Source organism: Rutilus rutilus (assembly GCF_951802725.1).
Source record: "Rutilus rutilus genome assembly, chromosome: 18".
NCBI lineage: Eukaryota > Metazoa > Chordata > Actinopteri > Cypriniformes > Leuciscidae > Rutilus > Rutilus rutilus.
The window spans coordinates 17,856,559-17,883,951 of NC_140231.1; the positions used below are offsets into that span (position 1 = coordinate 17,856,559).

The following is a 27,393-nucleotide window of genomic DNA, read 5'->3' on the forward strand; positions in this document are numbered from 1 at the left end:
TCTGCACGTTGGGGGAGATAGACTATGGAGAAATCTGTCAGAGGCTGATGTCTTTGGTTGACCCACTGAGCAAGGGATGAGGCGGTAAATGTCGTGTTGAAGGTATCCAGACACATTTGTCACAATGAAATAGCAGCTCTCTTTTTCCTTTTCATTCCTGTCTGCCTGCTCCCCTCTATAACTCACAGCCATATTAATGCTGATATGGAGAGATAAGCTACACTGATGTGAGGAGAGAAGGGTGAAGGACCTTATCAACTGACTACAGATGCAGCATCTAAGTGAAATTTGTACTAAACGAGATTTTATTAACAAAGTTCAGGAGTAGCATGTTTAGACAATTAACCAAATTAACAAGTGAGGAGCGCATTCAGTTAACCAACTCAATTAGCAAGATAAGAGGTATATATATCTCTCACTTCTCCTCACTTCTAACTATTCCTATCCCAACCTGGGAGTACTCTGGGTTCGGGCCAAGTCTGAGCTCGGAACCCTCCCATCGGACAGCACACCAAATATGCATAACCTTTATCGGATTATATGTAAATTGTGAACTCGTGAATTAGCCCTGCTTAAGTTATTTGCAATGGTCAAATCAATATTTTCATATACTTTTATTACATGGCTTTCATTCTATTAAAAATATATCAAATTAATTATATGCAACGCTGACTGATTAATAAAATGTAATACCAATAATCGCATGCCCTTAATATTAATACTAAAAAAGTAAAGACAATGCTGTGGCAGATGAGTAAATTACAAACAATGGGTCTCATTCTCTAAGCATGCGTATGCACAAATTTATGCATGACAAACACCAAAAACTTTCATACAACTGAAACCACATGTACGCAAAAAGCGATTTCTCTGTGCTGCCTTATAGTTGTGTTAAGAAGTTATATTTTATCTTAATATGACTATTATATTACATTATATTACTATGGACTACTACAAAAATACACACGGGAGGAGGAGGGATGCCGAAAGAACTGACGCCAGGAAGAAGAGGCTGCTTTTATATCCTGGAATTATTTTGAAGAATAGATGGGCATACTCCTCCCGAAATTATATTTAATAACCTCACTTTTGTGTGCCCTTATAATCTTGGTGTATATGGTGAACAGTTTTGGCTTGCTGTCCGCTATTAAGGGGCTTGAAGAGGATATTCTACTCGAGCTCCAATTTGCCCCCCAAAATTCAAAAAGGTATTCTCATCGAAATGCTAATAGCTATTTGAGTGAAACTGGCACATGCAATTGGCTCAGCAGTCTGAGAGCCCCCCCCCCCAAAACACTAGGTGAACAAATTAAATTGGAAGGAATACTATTAATTGTGGGGCACTGCAGTGGTAGTATCTAGCTCTTGAGGGAGTTGCTGAGGTTGTAGAGATTCCCGCCGCTGCATCCACAACATGGAGACTAGGAATTACAGAATGTGAGACTCTCCAATCTCGCAGAAGGGGCAGGTGCTTCTAACATGGGAAGAACAGCCCAGCCAAATTGGGCCCCTGAAGATAGCGGAAAAAGGGAAACCATCAAATAACTCACATGGTATTCCCATTCCCTCCTGACGTGAAGGCCTGAACTATGAGAGTGCGAGGGCCCATCCCCTGCAGGGGGGGAGATTCTGGCATTTGCAGTCGCGAAACACTCGGATGGAAGGCTCACTTTAATCCGTAAGGAAAGCCCCCATGATAAGAAACATGAGAGATCACACTGCAATTTAAGGGGGGAGCCCGTACTGCATCCTAACAGTAGGCTCTCACTGCTTTAGAACGGGAGGGCCCACACTGCGATTTAAACAGGAGAGCCCATTGTATATAATGCAAATCTCACACTGCATTCGAACGGGAGGACTGTGTGGCATCGGGATGGGAGAGCTCACACTACGACTTAGGGTAAATTTGGGTTAATATGAGGCGACAACTATGTCTTTGGACGGCATGTAAGTAGCTTAAAGAGAGGCAAGGGTTAGAAGGGCTTGTTTGAGGCCAATCAAAAATAGCCAGAAAGTAGCCCAGTGATATCCCAAATTTGAAAACTCAAATTTCAAGACTGCGGACTTGGCAAACCTGTTGATGAGGGCGAGAATCACAATTGGGGCGGCCTGCGACCACGGTAGACTGCCGGCTGGGATGTGGTGGACGAGGAAACAGTGGTCGCGGATAAAGGCTAAGGCTGTGGAGGGTTGAAGGTGAGAAGTCCTGGTTAGTGTGATGATTTGCTTCTGAGCTTCAGTTTGGGGAAGGACGAATTTGTCTCGTCGGAGGAAAAAAGCTAAATTTCGTGAAAGTCGGACATGATACCGGATTGGGGTGGGCCAAATGCCGAAAGAACTGATGGCAGGAAGGCTGGATCCCAAATGGCACACTTCATGTGGACTTGTGATCTCGTGGCCTTAAATTGCGCGCGCTTGCCAAGTGTACGAGACCGTAGGGTGTCCTGCCATTTCAGCGCTCAGAAGTGTGCCCGCGAGCGCCGCCTTTGTGCCCTCGATGCGGACTTCGGCGAAGCCCGCACTTTCGCACCCTCCACAAAAGTTACCTACCTAGGAATCATTGCTAACGCCCAATCAGATGCATGAGGGGAGGAGTTTCGTGGCTGTTTGACTTTCGGTGGCATGATGTCATCAAGCCTGTCCCAAAATACACTCTCGTATGGACTCGAGGCCAGCGCCCCTTAGGTCTGCACTTCCTGACGTCACCAAGTGTAAACTCAAAGGAGGCACAAGGCCGGAGTGTGCCATTTGGGATCCAGCCGAAGAAGTAAGAAGCAGCTTTAATTAGAAAATTAGATGGGTGTACTCCTCCCAAAATTATGTTTAATAACTTCACTTCTGCTTGTACTTCAGCGCAAATTGCTCAAGCTGGAATATAGATAAAATGTGTTCATTTTTAAAATAACTAACTGTATTAAACTAACATGTTAAATTTATAGGTCTATTTTTTTAATCTGCTGCTTATTTTTTTCAATGGCCCCTCAAAGCCACAGATGTATCAAAGTAAGCTGATCCCTAATCAAGACAAAATGATTCAGAATATCTCAGACAGTCTGCCAATCGATACTATATCACTCCGTCAAGACATCAGCAGGGACCGTCTGTGGTGTCTTATCAGAGACTCCAACATCTTATTACTGTGTGCCAAAAAACCACTGAAAAATTGTTTGAGGAACTGCAGTGATATGCCTCTACTACAACTTGATGTATCCCTTGAACTACTAGTACATACACGAACACACACATATAACGCTCTTTTGTGAAATAATTTCCAAGGCACTAACAGTCTGTAATTCAGCTGCCAGTTCTGCAACTGTCTCTTTGGGAAGTGTGAACTGAACAGATGGCATTTGGGCGTGAATAGTGTGTTTGGGAGCAGGGTGATTGTAACAGAGGGTCTGGGGTTCATCAGCCATCCATTACTTCACATGAACTCATTTTCATTCAGCTCCACAAACCCTGGACGAATATTATCTCTACTTACTCTATTAGCAGCTATAGTAGATTAACTACTTGCACCATGACCTGGCTAAAAATTGGTTTAAATGTCACTGCTCAGAGTCTAGTATGATCATAGCGCACACACACACACACACATCTAGATTTACATGTATGCATACAGTACTCATAAGTCATAAACCAAAAACACTCGCACAGTCAAAACCGACAAGGGTGACGAGCGGATTACAAGGTCTAAGACATAACTAATGCAGTGTCTCTGTCACAGTCTCCACATGTGACATTTGACATAGTAGGACCCATCTGCTCGTGGGCCTGATTGTTATCGCATCATGTTAATGACTGCCAGTGTGAACGAAGCAATGCATCTGTCCTACTTTCATCCTCTTCCCATTAGCTGAAGTGTCCTAGAGGATGGACGGCAATCAACAGGATAATTGCAGACCAGCAGCAGAGAGTTACAAGCAGAAAACAGGTGCCATTAACCAATGTACATTCACATTTCTCTTCTTAAAGAGTGGTGTCTTAACATACAGCCATATGCAGTGATACATTAATCAGATCTTTGTGATTTATGGCAACCCGAAGCAATCATGGGCATGCCCAGCAATGCAACAAAGTTGAGAAAAGTTTCACTTTATGCAAATGAGCAGTGACTGCCAATGGGACTGAAGAAATGGAAGCACATGTGAGAGTTGCTGTTGTTAAGTGAATGCAAGATGGAGAAGATAACACTGCCATGAGCGATTTCTGTCCACATGCAGCTATATAATAGAAAAATTATGCTTGTAAAACTGTGTCAGAAATTGTCTGCATTCTGAGTGGTCCACGCATTGACAGTCATTCATCTTGTTCATGAAATGATATATTATGCCCTGCTGCACTTTATATTCAAATGCTTTCCCCTCCAGAATGTTCATTTTTAGCCACAAAAAAAGCAGATTCCTTGTTGAATTACATTTTTTTTATTTTACCAGCAATGCATTTCTTTTGTAATCAGATTTTGAAAAGCTATGACCAGTTGTGCAGCCCATTAGTCAGGTTCATTCAGCTTTAGAAACAACACCCACTATGACTACAAATAGTCACTATAGCAAACTATAGCCACTAAAGCAATACTGCATGTGTGTGTGTCTATCTATCTATCTATCTATCTATAAAACAATATAGTTTATAAAATATACACTTACCAGTCACTTTATTAGGTACACTTTGCTAGTACCAGGTTGGACCCCCTTTTGCCTTTAGAACTGCCTTAATTATTTGTGACATAGATTCAACAAGGAGCTGGAAAATTCCTCAGATATTGTGGTCCATATTACCATGATAGCATCATGCAGTTGCTGCAGATTTGTTGGCTGCACATCCATAATGTGAATCTCCCATTCCACCACATCCCAAAGGTGCTCTATTGGATTGAGATCTGGTGATGTGGAGGCCATTTGAGTATAGTGAAGTCATTACCATGCTTAAGAAACCAGTTTCAGGTGATTTGAGCTTTTTCCTGCTGAATGTATTCATCAGAAGACGGGTACACTGTGATCATAAAGGGATGGATATGGTCAGCAACAGTACTCGGGTAGACTGTTTAAACAATGCTCAATTGGTACTAAGGGGCTCCAAGTGTGCCAAGAAAATATCCCCCACACCATTAAACCACCAGCATGAACCGTTGATAGATGGCAGGATTGATCCATGCTTTCATGTTTTTTTACGCCAAGTTCTGAACCTACCATATTAATGTTGCAGTAGAAATAGAGATTGATCAGACCAGGCAATGTTTTTCCAGTCTTCTACTGCCAAATTTTAGTGAGCCTGTGTGAATTGTAGCCTCAGCTCCTTAGCTTAGTGTTTAGCTTAGCTAGGAGTTCTGGTGGTGTTCTGCTGCTGTAGCCCATCTGCTTCAAGGTTTGACATGTTGTGTGTTCAGAGATGCTCTTCTGCAGAACTCGGTTGTAACGAGTGATTACATGACTTACTGTTGCCTTTCTATCAGCTGGAACCAGTCTGGCCATTCTCTGACCTCTGGCATCAACAAGGCATTTTCGCCCACAGAACTGCTGCTCACTGGCTGTTTTCTCTTTTTCAGACCATTCTCTGTAAACCCTAGAGATGGTTGTGTGAGAAAATCCCATGTCACGTCCAAAAGGTGCATTCACGTAATTCGTAATTACCGTAAATATGAGATTTCAACTTGTTAAAAGTGTTCACGTCCTAGTAGAGCTCATAATTAAAACTTGTAAGCTGACAGCTGTACCACCTGACCACTGCAGATTAATTTAGGTGTTGATAGTGTTGCCATAAAAATGCATAATTCCCAGTCCGAGATCGTAAACAGCTCAGAGTATATCACGTGTTGTCATCTTGAAATTATGGTAATTATGACATTGCGTGAACGCAGCAAAGATCATTTAAATCACCTTTCTTACCCATTCTGATGCTCAGTTTGAACTTCAGCAGATCATCTTGACCATGTTTATGTGCTGAAAAGCATTGAGTTGGTGCCATGTGATTGGCTGATTAGATATTTGCGCTAACGAGCAGTTGAACAGGTATATCTAATAAAGTGGCAGGTGAGTGTAACTGAACATTGCTGTGTAACTGAAAACACTCTTTCGGAAGAGAAATGTGTATGTAGTGTTGCTTTGGGTTAGTGGTACATGTTTCCGGTTTTTGTGTATGATATAAATGTAATAGGCTTGCTGCGATAGTCGATGTTACCGGTGTTCAGCCGCAACAGCAGTTATATTACTTGCCCACCGCAGCACCACCCCCACCGTCATTTAGATTTTTTATAGTAATAAAAATAATTTAGTTCAGTTAGAGAACAGACACTACAATTAAAAACTCAACACGCCTGCTCAATTCAGCGTGAGCTGAACAAAAGTCGCAGCACGAGCCAGATTTTACCTCACTTAGCCCATTTCGACTCACTCTTGACGGACAAAACGACGGCGAAACATTTGGTTTCAAAGCGAAATGTAAAAGTGCCTATTTAAGCGAGTTTGTCATTGTAATGTTTAGGTGTGTTTTTAATTAAGAATAATAATGAACCCACCATTTAAGCAACTGCCGCCCCTGAATTGGCGCACAGGCATTCACAATGGTGCGTGTCCACTGGCACGAAGCGAGTGTGTGTTCGCGCTCAACTTCCATAGGAATTCATTGAAAAACGCACCACTATGAATGCCAGTGCGGCCGTGCGCATTTTACTTTCGCTTTTGAATTAGCGATTTAAAAGCCAGGCGCAAAAAAGGGAAAAACTCCAACGCCCCACCCCCGCCCCCCGGTTATCCCGATATTACCATTGTTGTCACACAGCGATTATCCGGTGGGAACATTTCCTCACCGTCACATCCCTAAAATATAAATATAAAAAATGAAAGAAATTAATAATTTTATTCATCAAGGACGCATTCAATTGATCAAAAGTTACAGTAAAGAGAATTCTAATGTTACAAAAGATTTCTATTTAAAAAAAAAATGCTGTTCTTTTGACATTTCTATTCCTTAAAAATGGTTTGTTTGTTTCTTAAGCAGCAAACAGCATATTAGAATGATTTCGCAAGGATCATGTGACACTGAACCATGGAGCAATGATGCTGAAAATTCAGCTTTGCCATTACAGGAATAAATTACATTTTAAAATATTTTAAAATAGAAAACAGTCATTTTAAGTTCTAATAAAACTGTTTTACTGTATTTTTTTTAATCAATAAATGCAGGTTTGGTCAGCATAAGAGACTTTCTTCAAAAACATTTTAAAAAATCATATACAGTGCATCCAAGTATTCACAGCGCTTCAAGTACTTTCCGGATGCACTGTATATTATCTATAAATTGGTGGTTACAGCTAATGTGTGTCGTTAATAGCTTGCAGTATTTTAAATTCACTGCCTATAGTGGTAATCTCCCTGGTACACTTGTCAGCACATATGGCTCTGAAAAGTGAATATTTGTGCTTCCAGTCCTGCTGAGTTTGTCATGCTGCCTTGTCTAAATGCCTCTACAGAGGGTTTTAGTTTACCATCAGACAACTATGGCTCGATAGCATTAATGCCGCTGGCTATACAAGCAGACAATGGTAGAGTGGTGACATTCATCTGGGCTGGACATGCAGTGCCGGGCTGATTTATGGCTTAATTGAGTTGTCAGCTGTGGCGAGTTGGAAAGAAAAGACACACTTCCTAACGCTGCGGTGACTGTTGGGGATACTCCCGAAAGCTCCTTTGATTTTGGCTCACTGTATTTTTCATATTTCTCTTAGTTTCTCTCTCTCTCGATCTCTTTCCGTTCTGTCACTGTTTATCACTCCTTCAACTTTCTGTCATCTTATCTGTCTAAAAAACATCTCTCAGATTTCAGAACAGAGCAGAGACAGGAGTATTGTCCATTGCTCACATGAATAGTACACAGAGGGCAAAATAACACTGGCTGATTCTAAACAAACCAATTAATCCATGAGGACACCATGCTTTCAGGACATTATAGCCCAATTTTTTTTCTGACATGTTTACATGTTGCTTGTAAACTATTTGGCCAGCTCAAAGTCTAGGGAGAAAAGACCATGAATAATAATTAGCTTGGTTTGAAATTACCTAATTCATATTCCGGAGCCATAGAAGTTCCATGATTTTTGGGCATTACATACAACATCAAGTAAGTTTTTCATTTGCTCTGATATTTTTATCTTCTGCTCAGATAATTTTGTTATCAGATATAAATGAATCGAGATGTCAAAACTGAATTATACAAGATACAATTGGAAACCATATATGATTGGAACTGTGATTTGCGTGACACTTACTCATTCGGTTTAGTTAATCACAATTGAACAAAAACAATTAAACAATTTATTTGCCACTAAAGCAGATTAATTAATTAATAAAATAATATAAATATTGTAATCGTTTGTCACAATATTACTGTTTTTACTGTATTTTTAATAATAGGCTATTACTATCCTCAAACTTTTGAATGGGAGTGTATATAGAAAAGACACCTATACATGTTAAAATTCTATAGATTATACATTCTATATATTAAAATGTGCTTGTAATGTAATGCAAGACAATAGAGGTAAACTACATAATTTAAAGCAGCTGATGTTGATGCAGGCGCCAAACACTGACCAGCGTCCATGCAGTAGGGTTGTTTGGAAATAATAGTAAAACAATAGACAAATATACTTGTGAATTATACATCACAGACGGCTAGAATGCGTTGCTAGTGAGACTGGTTAATGCTGACTGTGTTTGTCTCAAATAATTTCCACGGTCAAAATTGGGCTGTTGGCAGCAACTCTATATACACTCCTCAGGTTTGTACTCCTCGGGGTGGGGAAAACAAATGCCAATGTGTTCCTAATAATCCATGATTGCCTGTAGTTCTTGTCTCTGACGTCCCCATTGACAATCTTGTTAAGAACATTTTTAAACGCCCCCTTTGTACTTGTTTGTACAAATACTTGTTTGTTATTATTATTACTACAGTTAGTAGACATAATTATTCATTTTGTAGTAATTTTTTATATATTTTATAAAAAAAAAAACTTTAATTGTAATGGGTAGCTGTAGGAAAGCACATTATGACGAAGGAGATATCAGCAAAACAGTCTAATGATTAAGTCCAAAAACGTAAGATCACTAAAAAAAATAGAATCACACAACCACTTCAACATAAACGACAATCAAACTGAACAGAACTAAACATAACCCTGACATTAATTAAATCATGTGATATATACTACCATTCAAAAGTTTGAGGACAGTAACATTTTAGTCGATCATTGTCCGCACGTCATTGTTGATACGCATACGCTGGAGCACTGTCTATGGGCAGAATGGCGTCTAAGCGATTGTGGTGTTCTGTTCTTGTGTGTAATAAGGCACACAGCAGTCATTTTGATCGCTGAAGACGCAGTGGCTGAGTTTGTTTTCGAAGGGAATATTCCCCATGATCAACGTCAATGCTTTCATGTTTGCGTGAATCATTTCACACACCTTACGTACATTCCGGCATGTTTTCTATGTACGAGGTTCTCAATATAATTCATAATCCCACGTTTATAATGAACAACGCGTCATGGTTATTGTTACGCACAGAACAGAGGGGCGGGGTGAGCAAAGCTCATTATAAGACACATGCACTTAAACGGCGTGCTGAAAACAGAGCTGTTTTTGACCAGGTAAAATAAGTGTTTTCTTACAATACTAATGAGAATTTTTAATTAAAGTATATTACAAACTTTTAATTTAGACCCTAAAGAATCATATTAGCTTGTACAAAAATGGCATTATATGACCCCTTTAAAGGGATACTCCACTTTTTTCGGAAATATGCTCATTTTACATCTCCCCCAGAGTTAAACAGATGAGTTTTACCGTTTTAGAATCCATTCAGCCGAACTCCGGGTCTGACGGTACCACTTTTAGCATAGCTTAGCATAGATCATTGATTCTGATGAGTCCAGTAGCATTTCTTTCAAAATGACCAAAGAGTTTCAATATTTTTCCTATTTAAAACTTGACTCTTCTGTAGTCAAACCGTGTACTAAGATCGACGGAAAATGAAAAGTTGCGATTTTCTAAGCCTATATGACTAGGAACTACTCTCATTCCAGCGTAATAATCAAGGAACTGTGCGGCTGTACCATGAGTGCAGCAGGCGTAATGATATGACGCAGCGCCTGAAAATAGTCCCCAGCTCGGTAACTTCTTCCAACGTGACCGGGACTAAGTTTGTCTAACCTATTAGACCTATTTTCAGGCGCTGCGTCATATCATTACGCCTGCTGCACTCATGGTACAGCCGCACAGTTCCTTGATTATTACGCCGGAATGAGAGTAGTTCCTAGTCATATAGGCTTAGAAAATCGCAACTTTTCATTTTCCGTCGATCTTAGTACACGGTTTAACTACAGAAGAGTCAAGTTTTAAATAGGAAAAATATTGAAACTCTTTGGTCATTTTGAAAGAAATGCTACTGGACTCATCAGAATCAATGATCTGTGCTAAGCTATGCTAAAAGTGGTACCGTCAGACCCGGAGTTCGGCTGAATGGATTCTAAAACGGTAAAACTCATCTGTTTAACTCTGGGGGAGATGTAAAATGAGCATATTTCCGAAAAAAGTGGAGTATCCCTTTAAAGGTTGTTAGTCCCTGCTCAATATGAGAGTTTTACTTTACAAAGTAAAGTTAGAAAGCCATCAGTCTTAATTTGTGTTCTGAAGATGAAAGAAGGTCTCGCGGGTTTGGAACCCCGAGGGTGAGTAATTAAAGGGATAGTTCACCCAAAAATGAAAATTCTGTCAGTAATTACTCACCCTCATGTTGTTCCAACCGCGTAAGACCTTCGTTCATCTTCGGAACACAAATTAAGATATTTTTGATGAAATCTGAGCCTTGTCTCACTCCTCCATAGGCTGCTAGGTGGCCCAAACTTGCTGGCCCAGAAAAGTTATTAAAGAGATCGTTAATATAGTCCAAGTGACTACAGTGGCTCAATCTTAAGTATATCAAGCGACGAGAATACTTTTTGTGCGCAAAAACAAACAAAAATAACGACTTTATTCCACTATTCATTTCCTTCTCTCTGGGCCTCGTAGTGTTTTTGCGCTGCGCGTCTGTGTTATACGTAATCACGCATCACACACATGACCAGCGTCGGCCAATAGTGAGCCTACGTGGTGACGTGTAACACAGACGCGCTGTGCTGAAACACTACGCAAACCAAATAGAGGTCGAGAGAGAAGGAAATGAATAGTGGAATAAAGTCGTTATTTTTATTTGTTTATGCGCACAAAAAGTATTCTCGTCGCTTGATATACTTAAGATTGAGCCACTGTAGTCACTTGGACTATATTAACGATCTCTTTAATAACTTTTCTGGGCCAGCAAGTTTGGGCCACCTAGCAGCCTATGGAGGAGTGAGACCAGGCTCAGATTTCATCAAAAATATCTTAATTTGTGTTCCGAAGATGAACGAAGGTCTTACGGGGTTGGAACAACATGAGGGTGAGTAATTACTGACAGAATTTTAATTTTTGGGTGAACTAACCCTTTAATGACCGAAATTCCATTTATGTTGATTTATTTATCAAGAAACATTTCTTATTATTATCAAAGTTGTTCTGCATAATATTTCTTGGAAACCATGATAAATAACTTATTTATAAGAATAGAAAGTTTATTTGAAAAAAAAAAAGACTTTATTTGATTTTTTTTTTAACAATGCAAAAGACTTGCATCTTGCAGACTTGCATGATCTCAATATAATAAGAGCTGCTCTGTCAAAACACAATATTTCCCAGGAGGTTTTGTCATTGTGCCATTATTAGACTTGTATTGGCCTCATAATAACATCAGAGAGGGAGAGGGTGTTTGGTATGCTGGTGTGATGACATGGATTATCGTTGCAGTTATGAGTCACTGTATCCCACTAAAGGTGTGTTGAGATGAGCATTTAAATCATCTTCTAGACAACCAGTGTCTGTGACCTTGCTGTTACTCACTCCTACACAAACCGCTCAGATTCCTTTGTGAGGGAAAGACGCTACACATAAACATGCAAATATAAACTCAACACTGCTCCAAGACAGGAAGTCAGCTATTTTGTAGGTCTAAATTCTTATTTAATAAAAGCAGAGATGAAGACCTAAAGAGAGAGAAAGTAAAAAAAAAGATGCCCAAATGCCTGTGATGACTAATTCAGATCTATACTTCCCTTTTAAGTGGCAAATCTTTCAATTAATATGCCTTCCTCGACGCTCACAGAAATCTCTTGGAAGTGAAACTAGGATTCCCTCACTATAACTCCTCACTTTGAAATGGACAGATGTGCCTGCTCACTTTGAAGCCCGCAATCTGGGAAGAATCACATTTACCAGTCGTCGCGGGACGGAGGAAGCAATCGGAGAGGGAAGAGCGTGACCTGTAATCTTATCCATATGCTCAGAACACAAATGCACACGCAAACAATGAAGAAGAGAACACTGAAATATAGGAAGAAATGTGTTCCATACCTGCCAGAATATGCTGTCTATAGTGCTGCCTAAGAAGCCTTCTCTGGTTTCAGAAGAAACGAGTTTAGGTCCCAATATTGTCATAAATTCATCAAAGTCCACCTGTCCATCACCTGCATCAAGAAGAGAACATTCGGATTAGAATTAGAGAGAATTTAAAAAAAGAACCTCAATAAGTTTAAGTAAAACAAAGGGATCTTACATATCTGTACCATGATGCTTATCAGTTGAAATGAGATTCGTCCATACTGAAAAAATATCTTCAGATGCAGGATATTCAATTGTGCATTATCATTCCCTTTATTTTTACAACTGTATTGCTTCTGCTGTCATCTTGCGCTCACTTAAAGGTCATCTTTAAAACACTAATAATTTAATAACACTGCTTTAAATGTCATCTTTATTATCAGATCTTAGAATGAATATCCATTTTCCATACTGTACATTATAATCTTGTGATGCCTAAATTCATTTTAGAATTTAAAATGACTGATTTTAGTTTTAGCATTATAGGTTTATCTGTATATAGATACATTGCCAGATCACTGAAGCAGTTTTTAATGCAACACAAACATAAACCGTAACATTGTGTCCTAACCAGATGCAACACTGTAAAGTAACAAGTTATAAAATATCTCACATCCATTCTGAGTTTTCGTCCTAACCAGTCTTCTAGTCTTCTGACTAGTTGAAATTGTCACGTTGCACAGCAATTTCACGTTCAGTCAGGACAAGACAAATTGCTTGTCGCTGGAAACGTTTTACATTGAGGACAAAGTTCAAGAATAGAGTATAACAGAACAGAATAGTAATTTAATTGTAATCTGATAGGATCTACCCTTCTATGAGATTGATTTATTATGTGGTTTTTATTGGTGCTGCTCAGCTAAATTAAACCATGAAATCAGGGTCTTTGAACTAAGTAATAGGCTGCAGATCTGATATATTCGAGTTTGTTGATTACAATTTAAAACTGACAATGATATTTTTCTATTCACATTTCATCTCCCATTGGTTTCTTATGCAGTTTACTTCAATAAAGTGAATATGATGGGCCAGGCAAATTAAAATTCAGATCAACTTGCAGCTTCTAATACCTTAACTACTTTTAATAAACACTCTTTTCATTAATAATTTAAAATTAAACTGAATTTAATGATCTCTTAAGGCACATGCTCTTGACCTTACAATTGTCCTTAAAACCAGAAAATATCTATGGCATGTGAGCAAATGTGAGCATACATAACAGCTCACAAACTTCCTCTCTCAATCCTTCTTGAAAAAGAGAAAGAAAGTGACTGGTCTGAGATATACAAAAGGAATTAAACACCAGCTGAGAGCGAGTGGAACTTTGAGTGATAAGTCAGAGAGAGCCGTTATCATCCTAGTGTAACCGCTTGCTTCAAAACCTCGTCTCCACTTGGCTGCTGAATCTTAAATATTTATTACTGAAATACAATATGAACATTCATATATTCATTCTGTACAGCACTGGATACTGCACTTTTTTGGTCTGGTTCTCAAGGGAGCACCTGGAGATGCTGCTTGGGACGCAGTACACTTATCCTACAAGCTGTCGTCATCACTTTCCTCCTGACTGCTCTTCTCTTCTTTTCTCTCAAACATGGTAGATGATGATGATGATGTTTATTTTTATTTTATTAACATTAATGACACAGACAACAGCAGGAATCTTAGGCTGCTGTCACTTTAAGACCGAATGCACGGACCGAATATACTGACACACATCTGGTTTCTTTCTCAACTGTTCACTTATGACATAATTGAGAGAATACTTGCCGAGACAGGTATTTTGACTTCATTTTGTGTGTATGTGTCTGTTCAAGTGCCAGAAAACGCGAAAGAGGAATTCATTCATTGTTAGAGCACTGTCGTTGTTCAAGCCTCTTTTTCTCTCTCTTTCTCTCTCTCTCTCTCTCTCTGTGTGCGCGACTGCGCGTGCTTCGTGTGTGTGAGGCTGTGCGCACAGATAACAGCGCGTGAGTACCGATTTTCGCCTCTTCTTCCACGTTTTAAATTGTTTAAATGTGTAAATTGTAAAACTTCCACTCTATGAAGGTTAAACTTCGATCAACTGCGATCCGTTGCATCCCTAATAATTAATGAACAGTTAACACACTTATCATCACAATTGCCATCTTACCAGAGACGGAGAAAAATACTACTCCAGTAAGTAAACGTGTCCCTGTCCCCAAAAATGTTGGTACACTTCCCTCCACGTTTTCTGCTGCGCATCGTTTATTTTTACAACGCACGCGCACCAGTTAAGCGCACCCCTGACTATAGAACATATTTTCGATTAGGAGTCAAAAAGCTTAAATGTGCCCAACTAGTCATATAACTGTGCTTAAAGCTGACACAGCAAAGCTATGCAGAAGTCTTTAAGGTAAAATATATGTTGAAATACTTTATCTTAGAATGGTATTATAGATGTGACACTGACCTTAAACTAATAAAATTCATATTATGAGGTGTAAAAGATCTCCCCAGACCACTTCATAGTGTGAGTTTTATTAAACACCATACTTGCACAAAAATGTGGGGATCAATAACAACCTCTCAGGCTGATTGATTAGCTATATCAATGCATGTTCTCTAACCATTCAGTCAACTGGGCTGACCTTGAAGGACTCCCGGAGCCGAACACACACACAGTAAGACAAAGGTTTCTCAGAATTCACCTCACAGAATTCATCTATTTACAGCCCCATGTGCTGGATAAATTCTTCAATTCTATGATTGCTTCAGCATGAACTGTTCAGAAGGTCATATATGTCTCCAGTGCAAGGATTGGAAGGGGTCTGTGACAGACTGTAAAGCTGTTTCTACAGATGATCAAAAGGCAGATGCTCTTTTGTTTGTGTGAATGGTGCTAGCTCAGAATGAACCATAGAATAAGATAGATCTAGAAAGAGAGTGACTCACCATCCATATCCAGTCTCTGCATGATAATAGCCAGCTCCACCTCACTGGGCATGTACCCCAGAGAGCGCATGGCCATACCCAGCTCCTGCTTCGAGATGAATCCATTCCCATCCCTGTCTAGAACTCGGAATGCCTCACGAATCTCTGCAGAGAGAAACAGAAAAACGAGACAAAACCAAAATGTATTAAAACGCGGTGCAGAACAGTAAGTAATCACAAATAACTCAACTGACGTTCAGAATTCAAGTGAATCAGCTGAACGTTTGCATTTCATCAGTGAGCATTAGACTATGTATTATATAATGCATGTTTTTCTCAGCAGTAAGATCACAGAGTCCAATCACACAAACAGCAGACAGACTAAATGCAGCTCATTCTGTTTTCAAAGGCGCATATTTAGTGTGCTGTGACTGAATGTTTATCCACCGTTTCAAAGAGCATCAGTGCTGGTTTTTCAGTTCAGCTCAGGTTAAGGAACCCACACCAAGTTGCAAATGGCAACAACAAAAATAACACACGTATCTCAGATCATTTCTGAGGAGTATTACACTTTTTTCTGTCATCTTAAAGACCCACCTTGGTGTTATTCTGGGATAAAGAGGCTGAGGTGCTATGCATCTTGTAATATGCTGAACTGAGCGCTTCCTGTATTTCACAAATCCTCAATGTTTTCTCACTGCTTTAGATAAAATATCCTTAACCCTCACAGTAGGGGCCCTTGCTATGTTTCATTCGTTTCACTTGAAACGGGCCTTGCAACAGAAGGGACCTCCGTCTGCTTGGACTCAAAAAAGAGCCCCACCCCCCGCCATCACGGAAATCAACATTTAGAAATCAACATTTGCAACATTCAGTCACAGCACACTAAATATGCGCCTTTGAAAACCTTGGGGCAAAAGTGCCACCAAAAATAATTAAAATGCAAGATATATGGGGCAAAAATGTCTCTGTATGAGTTCTTGTTTTTACAAATATATTCTGCCGTTTTCCCGAATGTCAGCACGATTGCAAATGTGATAGTCTATTGATTTTATACAACAGTTCAATAAACAAGAAGTTAATGTTAGGTGACTTTCATTTTAGACTTAGATCCTTGTCTAGTTTTGCTCAATTTCACAGCAAATCCAGTCGAGCCATTGTGCTTTTCCGATCAACGGAACGAGTCCACGTTTTAAAGGAATCGTTTGACTGAATGATTGAACGACTCACTCGTTAAGACAGGGATTTGCTGCCACCTACTGGCAGTTTAAGTTTCATTACTTTTTTCCATGGTTTCATTTTCTATATTAATCTTGGGCTTAATCATGTGAGAACTGATTATAAACAAAATTTAATAATATGCTTCAAATGTCCACAACCAAAAATGTTACAGAAGCCCATTTCACACAACAATTTCGGAAAATACACTGATACTGTGTCCCAGGATCGTTTGCTTTTGGTTCATTCACACTGCCAGTGCTTTTCTGGAATCTGTGCATGCGTTCACACACATCCCATACAGATCCCGTAAAGACAAATGACATCAGGATGTGACGTGTTTGTAGACATTTTTTATCCTTCCTTCGTTCTATTACGAACACAAACTTTTTCTTTGTTCCTTGACAAACACAAACTTTCTACTATAAGTTAATATGCAACGTGAACGTTGATCTGCATTTAAAACACCCGGTCAAAGAGTCACGGTAACTACTTAATTGCGACGACACATGCGTCATCACTTCGATACACCCCTTATGGCATTGGTGCTGCCTTTTGTTCACACAAGACTGTTCCAGGACTGATCCCAGCAATGTTACTATGTCCCCATCCCGGGATCAATCCCAAGACGTGTTTGCGTTCATAAAGGCACTCTTCTGTGTTTTTATTTATGTCTCAGGGAACATAAAAAATATATATATATACAAAATAAAATAAAATAAAACCATTTTTTCTCTAATTGCAGGAAAAACAATTTCCTGCATTTTTCTATTATGAATTTTTGCTAGGGTCAAATTAAAATAAATAAAAAAACATTACTAAACAACAAAGGCATGGCTGTAATGATGCGCACTATGTAGGAGATAATCAAACCAGCCGTCTTTAATAACACTATTCAGGAAACACAGTCGAACACTGGAGAATTAGCAAACGACCACGATAAACTAAGGGCATGTTTACATGACAACGATGGAAAGGTTTATCCTTTTGTGTTTTTTCGCATACAGACATGAACGTTGTCAAAATGATCCCAGTTCACACGGATCTATAAAAAAACGATCTTAAATTAAAAAAAGCTGTATTAGCCATGCGAGGCCAGTAGTAGTCACTGTAATGAATCATGTATGTGTTCCTCTGTCTTGTCCTGTGTTTAGCAGTTCCCCGTTATGTTGATTAGTCTCCCCAGGTGTTTCTGATTAACCACGCCCCCTTGTTATCTTGTTAAGCTTGTTTGCCTGTGTATTTAAGCCCTGTGTCTAGTCTCAGTCTTTGTGAGTTTTTGTTATTGTATGTTGGCTGTTTGGTTCTTGTGTCCTGTTTCGGGTTTATTTAATCAAGTTTGCTGCACGTGGATCCTGCTTCCTCCTATCATTCAACCACAACATTACAGTCACTTTGTGAAGAAACACTACACGCCTATAGACTGAACATGTAATACGCATGCGCATGACATCACTGTTTTCACAAATTCAAGTTTTTGTACTTTACACGGTGAAAATAATGATATAGTTTTAAAAAACGTGCACTTTGTCGTGTAAATAAATGGCCAAAAGGCATAAAAAGTTTAACGTTTTTAGTTGAACAGTGTCATGTAAACGGCCCCTAGATGACATGGAATAATAAACAGAGGAAACTAATGGCTAGTTCACACTACAGGATTTTAAGCCCGATTTGCAAGTTATATAAGATTTCATTATTATGTATATATATGTATATATTTTTTATTTTTTAATTTTTTTACCGTCAATTTTGTCCCGCCGTCCATTTTCAAATAGACAATGCGCCATTGGAATGCACCATTTCCCATTCCACTTCTTGCGCATGTTTTCGTGACAAAAAGTGGTTTTGGGACCAAATAGAGTCGTTGGGTGACAGAGTTGTTGTCAGCTCGTGTAGTGTGTAACCCCCTGTTGCAGATTATTTACGTAGTGTCACATAGTGTGAACACCACAACGACTTCAAGACTCCAGAGCAAGTCATGTAGTCTAAACAGCACAGATATCTGCCGACGTTTAAAGTTGTGTAGTGTGAACTAGGCATAAGGACAGAGATAACAAGGAAACTCAATGAACAACAGGTGAACGTAATCATTAACTAAGGAAACTAAGTAGCAAAACAGGAACAGGGAAAACGAAAACAAAACACATAACTCTAACAATGAAGTTTTTCTTGAATAGTACATAATAAAAAAATGGGAATTAATAAATATTAAGAGGTTAATTTTTGAAACCTATTATTTTACAATTGGTATTTTTAAACATATACCATTGGGGGTCTCTGGGACCCCAAACACTGGAATGTAAAGTCAATCTCAATAGATCATGTGGGTTAATTCCTCTGCCATTAGCAAAACCAAATCCTCTCCACTCTTTCCTACTAACAAAGGCTATTTTTCTATGAATTCATTACTTGCAACTTAGTACCAGATTTAGACAAATGCCAAAAGGTTCTAGATTTCATTCAATATGAGTTAACCAATAAGTTGATCCAGTCATTGGCTCATTATTTAACATGGTCACAGATTCTTTGTCTACCTTAAGAGTTTTTCTTTTTGCAAATGCAGACCTCCTCTGAACTGCCACTTACAGTTCTTAACCCTCATCTCATGAATAAGCAAAATGCTGAACCTTCCATTGTAGACATCCCTCAGTTCATGGTCTGTCAAAACAATCATTTTAAAAGAAGGTGCTGCAAGCTTTAAGCCCATCTGAGAGTTTCACAGCTCAAACATCTCTTCAAATCAACCACTGTACTGTTTCTACCCTCAAACCCACCATCAATTTTCTTCTTGTGTGCCCTAAGGCAGTGTCTTAACACATGACCAGCAAGACAAGATGAGGAAGTGAAACTTACAGTCGCATTGGACTTTATGGGTCAGAAACTGTAATGGGTTTGTAATGCTTATCAGAAGGCACAAGAGAGAGAGTAAACCCTGAGGTTCATTTGGTTAGCTTTATTAAGTAGCACTGAATGACCACATTAAAAACAGTGAGGAAGTAGTTCATCAGAAAAAGTTTATAAAAGGGTATTATTCACCCTCTTGATGTTTCATAATCAATAGGCAGTTTTTTTTCTTCTTATAAAACAGCAGTTAATAATTACCAGGGGCATTACTCTTAGTTATACTAAGTTATATTCCCCTATGCTGAAACTGAAATCTCATGTTCACATTCAGATTCAAAAATCTACTAGATGCCTTGTGCCAAGAAATGACATCAGTGATGCCAAAATGGCATTTGGTTCTTCCATGTGTCATAACCAAAATTCTAACTAGAAATATGCAGAATGGAAAATAAGATTTGAGATCAGCAGAGAAATAGATTTTTACAAAACAACCTACATTTTGGTGTTTTACACAAACTTTCCTTGTGTTTAATAAAATAATAATAGCATGCATGTTTGGAATGAAATGGGAAAGATTTGATACATATAGCAGCCATCCAAACAAAACACACACACACACACACTCACCGCCAAGCTCTTCTGTGGAGATGTTGGCAAGCTGTTCTTCACTGGTTTCAGAGAGAGAGGTGCTCAGGAAGTTGTCTGTGTAGAGCAGCCCTGCTTTCACATGGTGAAAAGGCATCTTCACCCTTCAAAGGAACAACAAACAACTGAGATGAATCGATGAACACGCAACCCCTGTGCCTGCAGCTTCACCGTACCCTCCAAAAGTGAGCAATGATCTCATGTCTGTTGCTGAAAGAAAGTGACTAGACCTAGAAATAATGATAGAGTGCAGGCGAACAGGTTCCTCAGTGTATTATAAACACAGCGGTGTGAAAGGAGAGTAAATTACAACTATGAGTATTTTCAATCAAGTTTATTTTTTAAGGAAACCATTCAAATATATAAAGTTTCTTGATTATTACGCAGGAATGAGAGTATAGTTCCTAGCCATATCAGCCTAGAAAATCGCAACTTTTCCATTTTCCGTCCGTCTTAGTACACTATGTAACTACAGAAGAGTCAAGTTTTAAATAGGAAAAATATCGAAACTCTTTGGTCATTTTTTTGAGAGAGATGCTAATGGTCTTGTCCGATTCAATGATCTATGCTAAGCTATGCTAAAAGTGGTACCGCCAGACCCGGAGATCGGCTGAATGGATTCGAAAACGGTAAAACTCAACTGTTTAACTCTGGGGGAGTTGTAAAATGAGCCTATTTCCAAAAAAAGTGGAGTATCCCTTTAAGGTGGTTGTCAGTCTATTATAAAGGTATTAATCAGATTACAGTGATTTGGTAAATTGTACACTTATATTTCAGTTAATGAAATATGTTTTTAACTGTAAAACTATGTACAATCTGTAAAGTGTAAAAATGACACTACAAAATGTTTTACGGTAAAGTTCTGCAAAAGTTCTAATGGTAAAGCTGCCTCTTTTAATGTAAAATTCACAGATGTTTTTTAGTTATATATTTATATTTTTACAATTTCAGATTATGTTGTGTTTATTGTGTTTGGTTCTGTCATTCTAAGGGTATGTTTACACGACACCGCTTACAACTGAAAACGGAAAACTTTATGCATTTTGGCCATTTATTTACATGACAACAGCGTTTTGGTGGCCTGAAAACACAAGCTTTTAAAAAAAGGGTTTCAGAGTGCAAGGTTTTGAAAACTATATCTTTACCATCTCCATGTAAACAACAAAAACGTGAATTTGTGAAAACGGTGACGTCATACACATACATATTACATGTTCCCGCATGTGACGTCCCAACTACTGGCCTGGCATGCATAATACAGCCTTTTTAGTCATTTTCGCAGATCCGTGTGAACGGGGATCGTTTTGACAACGTTGTCGTCTGTTTTAAGTACATTGTTGTCATGTAAACACACCCGAAGTTCACCTAATTTCCATGTCTGTGCCTGTTTCATTTAGTTCACCTGTTGTTGATTAATTAACTCATTAGTTCCCTCATGTAGTCTGGTGTTACTCCCTGTTCTGTTCAGTTTTTTGCCCAGTCTCATCAATGTAAAGGTTGTGTTTGCTTTATTCTCCTGTGGATTTAAGAAAGACAGTTTGTGTTTAGATATTTTCCTTCGTCATACTTTTGTACTCGGCCACACCTGACATACACATACATATATATATATATATTAGTGCTGTCAATCAATTATATTTTATAATGTAATAATTTCACAGTTAATCTCCAAATTAATGTAGAGACTAGTACATAAAGACAGTATATTGTATATTTTATATTTTAAATTCTGTACTTGTTTAATGGCATCATTTTATGAATGAAGGCCAGTATCACTGATACTAAAACAGCTACTGATGTCTCTATGAAAATGTAACGCTACCCAAAGGATGATAGAAAAAACGGATGCTGCGTTAATTGCATATATATATATATATATATATATATATAGGGGTGGGGGAAAAATCTTGCTTGGTCAAATACACACACAATTGCAAATGCACATTGTGTGATGTGTTCACGTAAACACCGTCTGTTATGTCCTATGCAAGGAGATTGTGTAACAGTATATTAGATCTGTGCATTCATTCTTAAAGGGACAGCAGCCTCACTCACTGATTTTGACTGAATCACTTTTGTATCTTTAATATGAATCAGTTTATATTTAATTCATACAGTGATGACTATACAGTGTTTTAGTCAGCTTAAATGGGATTTGTTTTATAATATTGGACTGACTAAAATAGGAAGAAAAATTAAATACTCTACATTTCAAGGTTCACATTTCATTCAGGGGGATATTATTTTTCTTCTAGACCTATTAAACTGTCTACCGCAGTCAAATAAGAAAAGTGACACAAAAAAGTAAACTAGAATCAAATCCATGCATATATTGAATCGAAATTTGATTTAAAATCGAGAATCTATTTTTAATCGAATTGTGACCTCAAGTATAGCTTTGAATAGAATCGTGATTTACCAATAGATTCCCACATCTAATATAAATATATATAAATATGAATATATAAATAAATATATATATATATAGTATACAATATACCAGGCGTTCTCAACCCTGGTCCTCGAGGGCCACTTTCCTGCAGAGTTTAGCTCCAACCCTAATCAAACACACCTCAACCAGCTAATTAAGCTCTTTAGGATTACTAGAGAGCTACAGGCAGGTGAGTTTGATCAAGGCTGGAAAAGTGGCCCTATAGGACTAGGGTTGAGAACCCCTGCAATATCCCAAGGACTTGAGAGAACTTAGCCCTAATTTACATCAATATTTATGTTGCTCAGTTTTAATCAATAAACATTTGTATTAAATTGAAGCGTTTTTTTTCTTAAAGTGGTCTTATCTTTGGGCCCCACTGAAAATGTGTGTCTGAGGGCTAATTCGTTTAAACCATTGATTTGTTTTTCTTTCTTTTATGAGCACAACAGGGCTTTATTTTATGAAAACAATGACAGTGCCAAGTTAGATAAGTCATAGATAAGTTGTCCATATAATTTAGTTGAACTGTTTATGGACTGAAAACTGTGGATCTGTTTCTAAGAGCCTGGCAAAAGATGAGAAATTTCCACAGGATTTAGGTTTTTGTTTTCTTAAGTGTTTTGATTCACCGTCAGTGCATCAAGAAAAGGCTTCAATGTGTCCCGAGTGTCTGGTCTTTTTCAGTCCATTTAGCCCCTGTGATGCTGTTAAAATGAAGCACTGACCTGCCTGAGAGAGTTTTTGTAAATCTATAGACACATCTAAAACACCAGAAAGCACAAAGCTTACGCTTTTCTAAAATTATAATAGGGAATCCTCTGAGACACGCACAGAGCCTCTGTCAAGAGAGTTTCATGTAAATTAAGGGTAAATTACGAGGAGTTGGCAGAGGGGTCGAAGCAGCTAATTTGTGTTGATGCTCACCAAGGACGAACCCTAGCTATACAATTGGGTTCTGTGCTACTGTAATTACCATAGATATTAAAAGGGCAGGTTTGGGTGCAGTTTGATTGATACTAGGCTCAGCTAAGGGCATCTACACATGAATATTTTAAAGAGCCATTGATGAGTCATTTAGTTCATTTTTTAAATTTGACCTGTGTGGTGTGGTGGATTCTAACATACACTACCATTCAAAAGTTGCATTAAATTATAAAAAATCGACAGTAACAACATTTACATTGTTACAAACAAGTCTATTTAATAATGCTGTTCTTTTGAACTTTCTATTCATCAAAGAATCCTGGAAAACAGACTCTGTCTGCATCATGGTTTCCACAAAAATATTAAACAGCACAACCATATTTCAACATTGACAATAATAAGAAATGTCACTTGAGCACCAAATCAACATAAAAAAATGATTTCTGAAGGATCATGTGACACTGAAGACTAGAAAAGTAGCCTAATGATGCTGAAAATTCAGCATATTTATTTTAAAATATATAAAAATAGAAAACAGTTATAAATTGCACAAAAAAAATTCATTCACAACATTACTATTTCATTTTACAAATGTACTGTATTTTTGTGTAACGCAAAATGTACTGTATATCTTGGTGAGCATAAGAGACTTTCAAAAATATATATTTTTTAAATCTAACAGACCCCAAAATATTGAACAGTACATTAAGCTAAATATAAATGCAAAATAGAAGTAAATGGAATATTTTAACAATGCATTTTTAAAAGGCAACATAAAGCCCGTGAGTCAAATGACCCTCAATTTCTTGGCATTTACTTGCTAAAACATGCAAATTACAAATAACCAAGGCCAAATTGTACTGTATGTTGTTGCTTTGGTAACGGATTCTGAAGTATGTTATTCTGAGGTTGCAAGAGTAACCTTGACAAACATTCTATTCTAAACTTCTTTAAATCCTAATCTGACCCACATCTAATTCACAGGCAGTGTGTGAATGCTGATGCAAATTGATATTGAGCGGAACTGCCGTCACATTAAGTCTTTAGTCATTGCCGTCAGACTGGTCATTTAATAGTTTTAAAAAGAAAGGAGATAGAGAAAGAGCGAGATACTGAAAGGAAGTGACAGCCATTGTTGGCATGACAAATAACATATGATGCTATATTAATGGATTCTTCCAAGACACCTTTTAGCTGGTCTGACTCATGGGACCGACACATCGGCCGGTACCGGAAAAGGTGTGAGGCTTTCACATGTCGTGAGTGGCAGGTGTTATCTTGGCTTTTTGGTTTTGCACATCTGATCCTGGCACTGTTCCAGGACCTCTTAAAGAGGGTTCATTGGCATTTCGGTGACAGGCACCGCACCAACCTAGGACGCATGTTAGCCAGTTCCTTAAACGACCGCAAACAGAAACACATGGGACAGTGACGATAATGAGCCACGACAAGAATGCACCTTCACAAGGTCAACTGTTGTACTCGTCCTCAAAGCAATAAAAGAGATTCAGTCTAACAAATAGTTCAGGGAGTGAAAATCTGACAGTCAAAGACACAATGGCATCTAAGACACAATTATACGACCTTCACAAGGTCACTGAGAATGCATATGGAAGCTGCTTTTGACAGAAATGTGAAAACCTTATGAATGGTCTTTAAAAGATGTAGAAAGAGATAGGGAGGGAGGGAAAGATCTGACATTGTGGTTGCATCAGAGAAATATCAGAGCTGCTCCAGGGACCCTTTGCACTTAACACGGAGTGTCCACAACAGCCACATCAAAAATACAGTTTAACCCTTCCGTCATGGTTCAAATTCCTTTTTTCAACATAAAACATGTGCATGTGAAGTCAAGCATAAGAAACACCAGCTTTAAGAGACTTTAGCTTTAATTACTAAAGCAAAAAAATATACAAAAAATAATGTACCATGAAGCGTGTAAAATATCTTCAGAATGACAACTCCATTATAAGATCCTAATTATGACATATCATGCACTGTAAAAAAAAAAAAAAAAAAAGTGGAAATGTGCAGTTTGTGACCTGTTAGTTAGTTATCTGTTTGAATGAAACCTAATAGTCTGGTTGATTCAGTCCTACAAAATAATAGGTTTTAATATATTTAATATTTATATTTTCGTAAATGCACCAATGTTACCACAGTGAAGCATTTTAGCTAGGTTATAGCCTACTTGAGTTGACAAAATACGTCAGTTCAATGCTGATTCGGTGTCAAGCTCAGAAAAAAAATAAAAATATTTTTTTTATTGCAATAGCCTATAAAATGGTTCAGTTTCTTATGGCTTTTTTGTGTCTGTGAAAACTAAACTCTCACTGACACTCAATCATGATACAAATACACCAGAGACTGACTGAGCTTTCACACAAAGTGCCAGTTCACCATCTGCAGAGAAAACTTCACTTGCCTCAATACCAGCCAAAAAGCTTCTGATCAAGAACAAGCCCCTTGTTTTCAAGAATACTTTGTACCCGAGACTTTCAGTCTGTTATGAACGCAAAACGCCTCGCAGTTACCTCCACGGATCACACTCAGCCTTTGGGTGAGTGACCCTCTACAGCTCCGTTGGTTGGAGACGGACCGGACACATCCGCCGTGCGCAAAGGCATTTCTAAACCATACTTTTCCGGACCCATTATCGTTTATTATAGTATCGGTAGGTTAGAAAAAATGTATAGCCTATTTTAGGCTGACGTCCCCGCAAAACTCCATTCGCTTGCGTTCCCACGGACAGCCCGGCGAACAGCTCGGAGTGCGGGCTTGTAGCCTCCTATCTCTTGCACCCAGGAGACTGGAGTGACAAGCCATAACTCACATGGGCCATACATAGTCATTCAAATATCACATTGCTCTTACCGTAAATGAATGCCTCGGGTCACCACAACCATTTAAACAGATCTAGCATTGCTGGGTGGCATGATTTATAAACATTTTACATTTTAATAAAAATAAATAAAAAATAATGTAGGTTTAATGTGCAACCCTTGTGTAAGATAGGCCTACAATTAGCCGGTTATTTTCCCAAAATAGCCATAGACTCCTGAACGACTTTTGTTTAGCAATAACCGAATGCTGTCTTCACGATCCCACTTTTTGCCGGTTACGTCTAACGTTACATGTAACTAGCCGACTAGTGACACCGAGCTGAAACGGTTATCCGGTTGTATTAAAGTTTAATAAAGTAGGTCAAAAATCTACTAGGCAAACTTTTTAAATGCAAGATTCATTTAAATTCCACTCGATAAAGAACAGACCATGAATATCCATTTACGACATAGCTATCCTTTCACAACAGGTGCCATAGCTAACCGATTTTTCTTCGTCTTCTGAAGACGGCTACCTTCATAAGCGTTTTAAAGACATTGCTATCCTATGAAATCCACTCACCTCCTCAAAGACTGTTTTTGTAGTTGTTGGTAATTTCAAAGTCACGGGGCGCTTATAATGCCAATGTTGTGAATTTTTTTCGGCTGGAGTTGTGGTTGGTCTCATATGTAACGTTAGTATGCTGAGCACACTAATTCTTGCGAAAAACAATGGGATTTTCAGTTGCCCCAGTTATCTCCTCTCGGTCCCGTTGGCATGTGACAGCCCCATTGCCACCGCAGCAGAGTTTCTTGAAGATCCATCAGGTGATATGCTCGTCCCAAAAGCCACTGTCGTATTTTTTATTAAGTTTAACAATTGAACCGATTTGTTCAGAAATGCCCCCGTCTCGCACTCGCCTCGTGCGTAACAGGCGTTCTCCGCCGCGCGCCCAAGGGTGTGTTGCATTTAAAGTCCTTTACGAATGCACCCGGGCAAATTTACAATCGTCTTAAAAATGGTGTCCCCCTTCACTCGAGTCTCTCTTGCCAAAACACACGGGAATTGTTTTTTTGTTGTTTGTTTTTTTTCGGTCGC

The 27,393-nt window shown here is 38.5% G+C and overlaps 1 protein-coding gene across 1 annotated transcript in view; it reads right to left on the reverse strand.

Moving 5' to 3' along the window:
* caln2 (calneuron 2) overlaps nucleotides 1-26,249 on the reverse strand; it is a 38,807-nt gene extending 12,558 nt beyond the window's left edge. The window contains 5 exon segments of the mRNA XM_084386992.1: nucleotides 12,483-12,595; nucleotides 15,429-15,572; nucleotides 20,097-20,218; nucleotides 26,007-26,026; nucleotides 26,028-26,249. Of these exon segments, the coding sequence (XP_084243118.1) occupies nucleotides 12,483-12,595; nucleotides 15,429-15,572; nucleotides 20,097-20,218; nucleotides 26,007-26,026; nucleotides 26,028-26,126 (498 nt within the window). The 5' untranslated portion in view covers nucleotides 26,127-26,249.
* Between the last annotated feature and the right edge of the window lie 1,144 nt (nucleotides 26,250-27,393).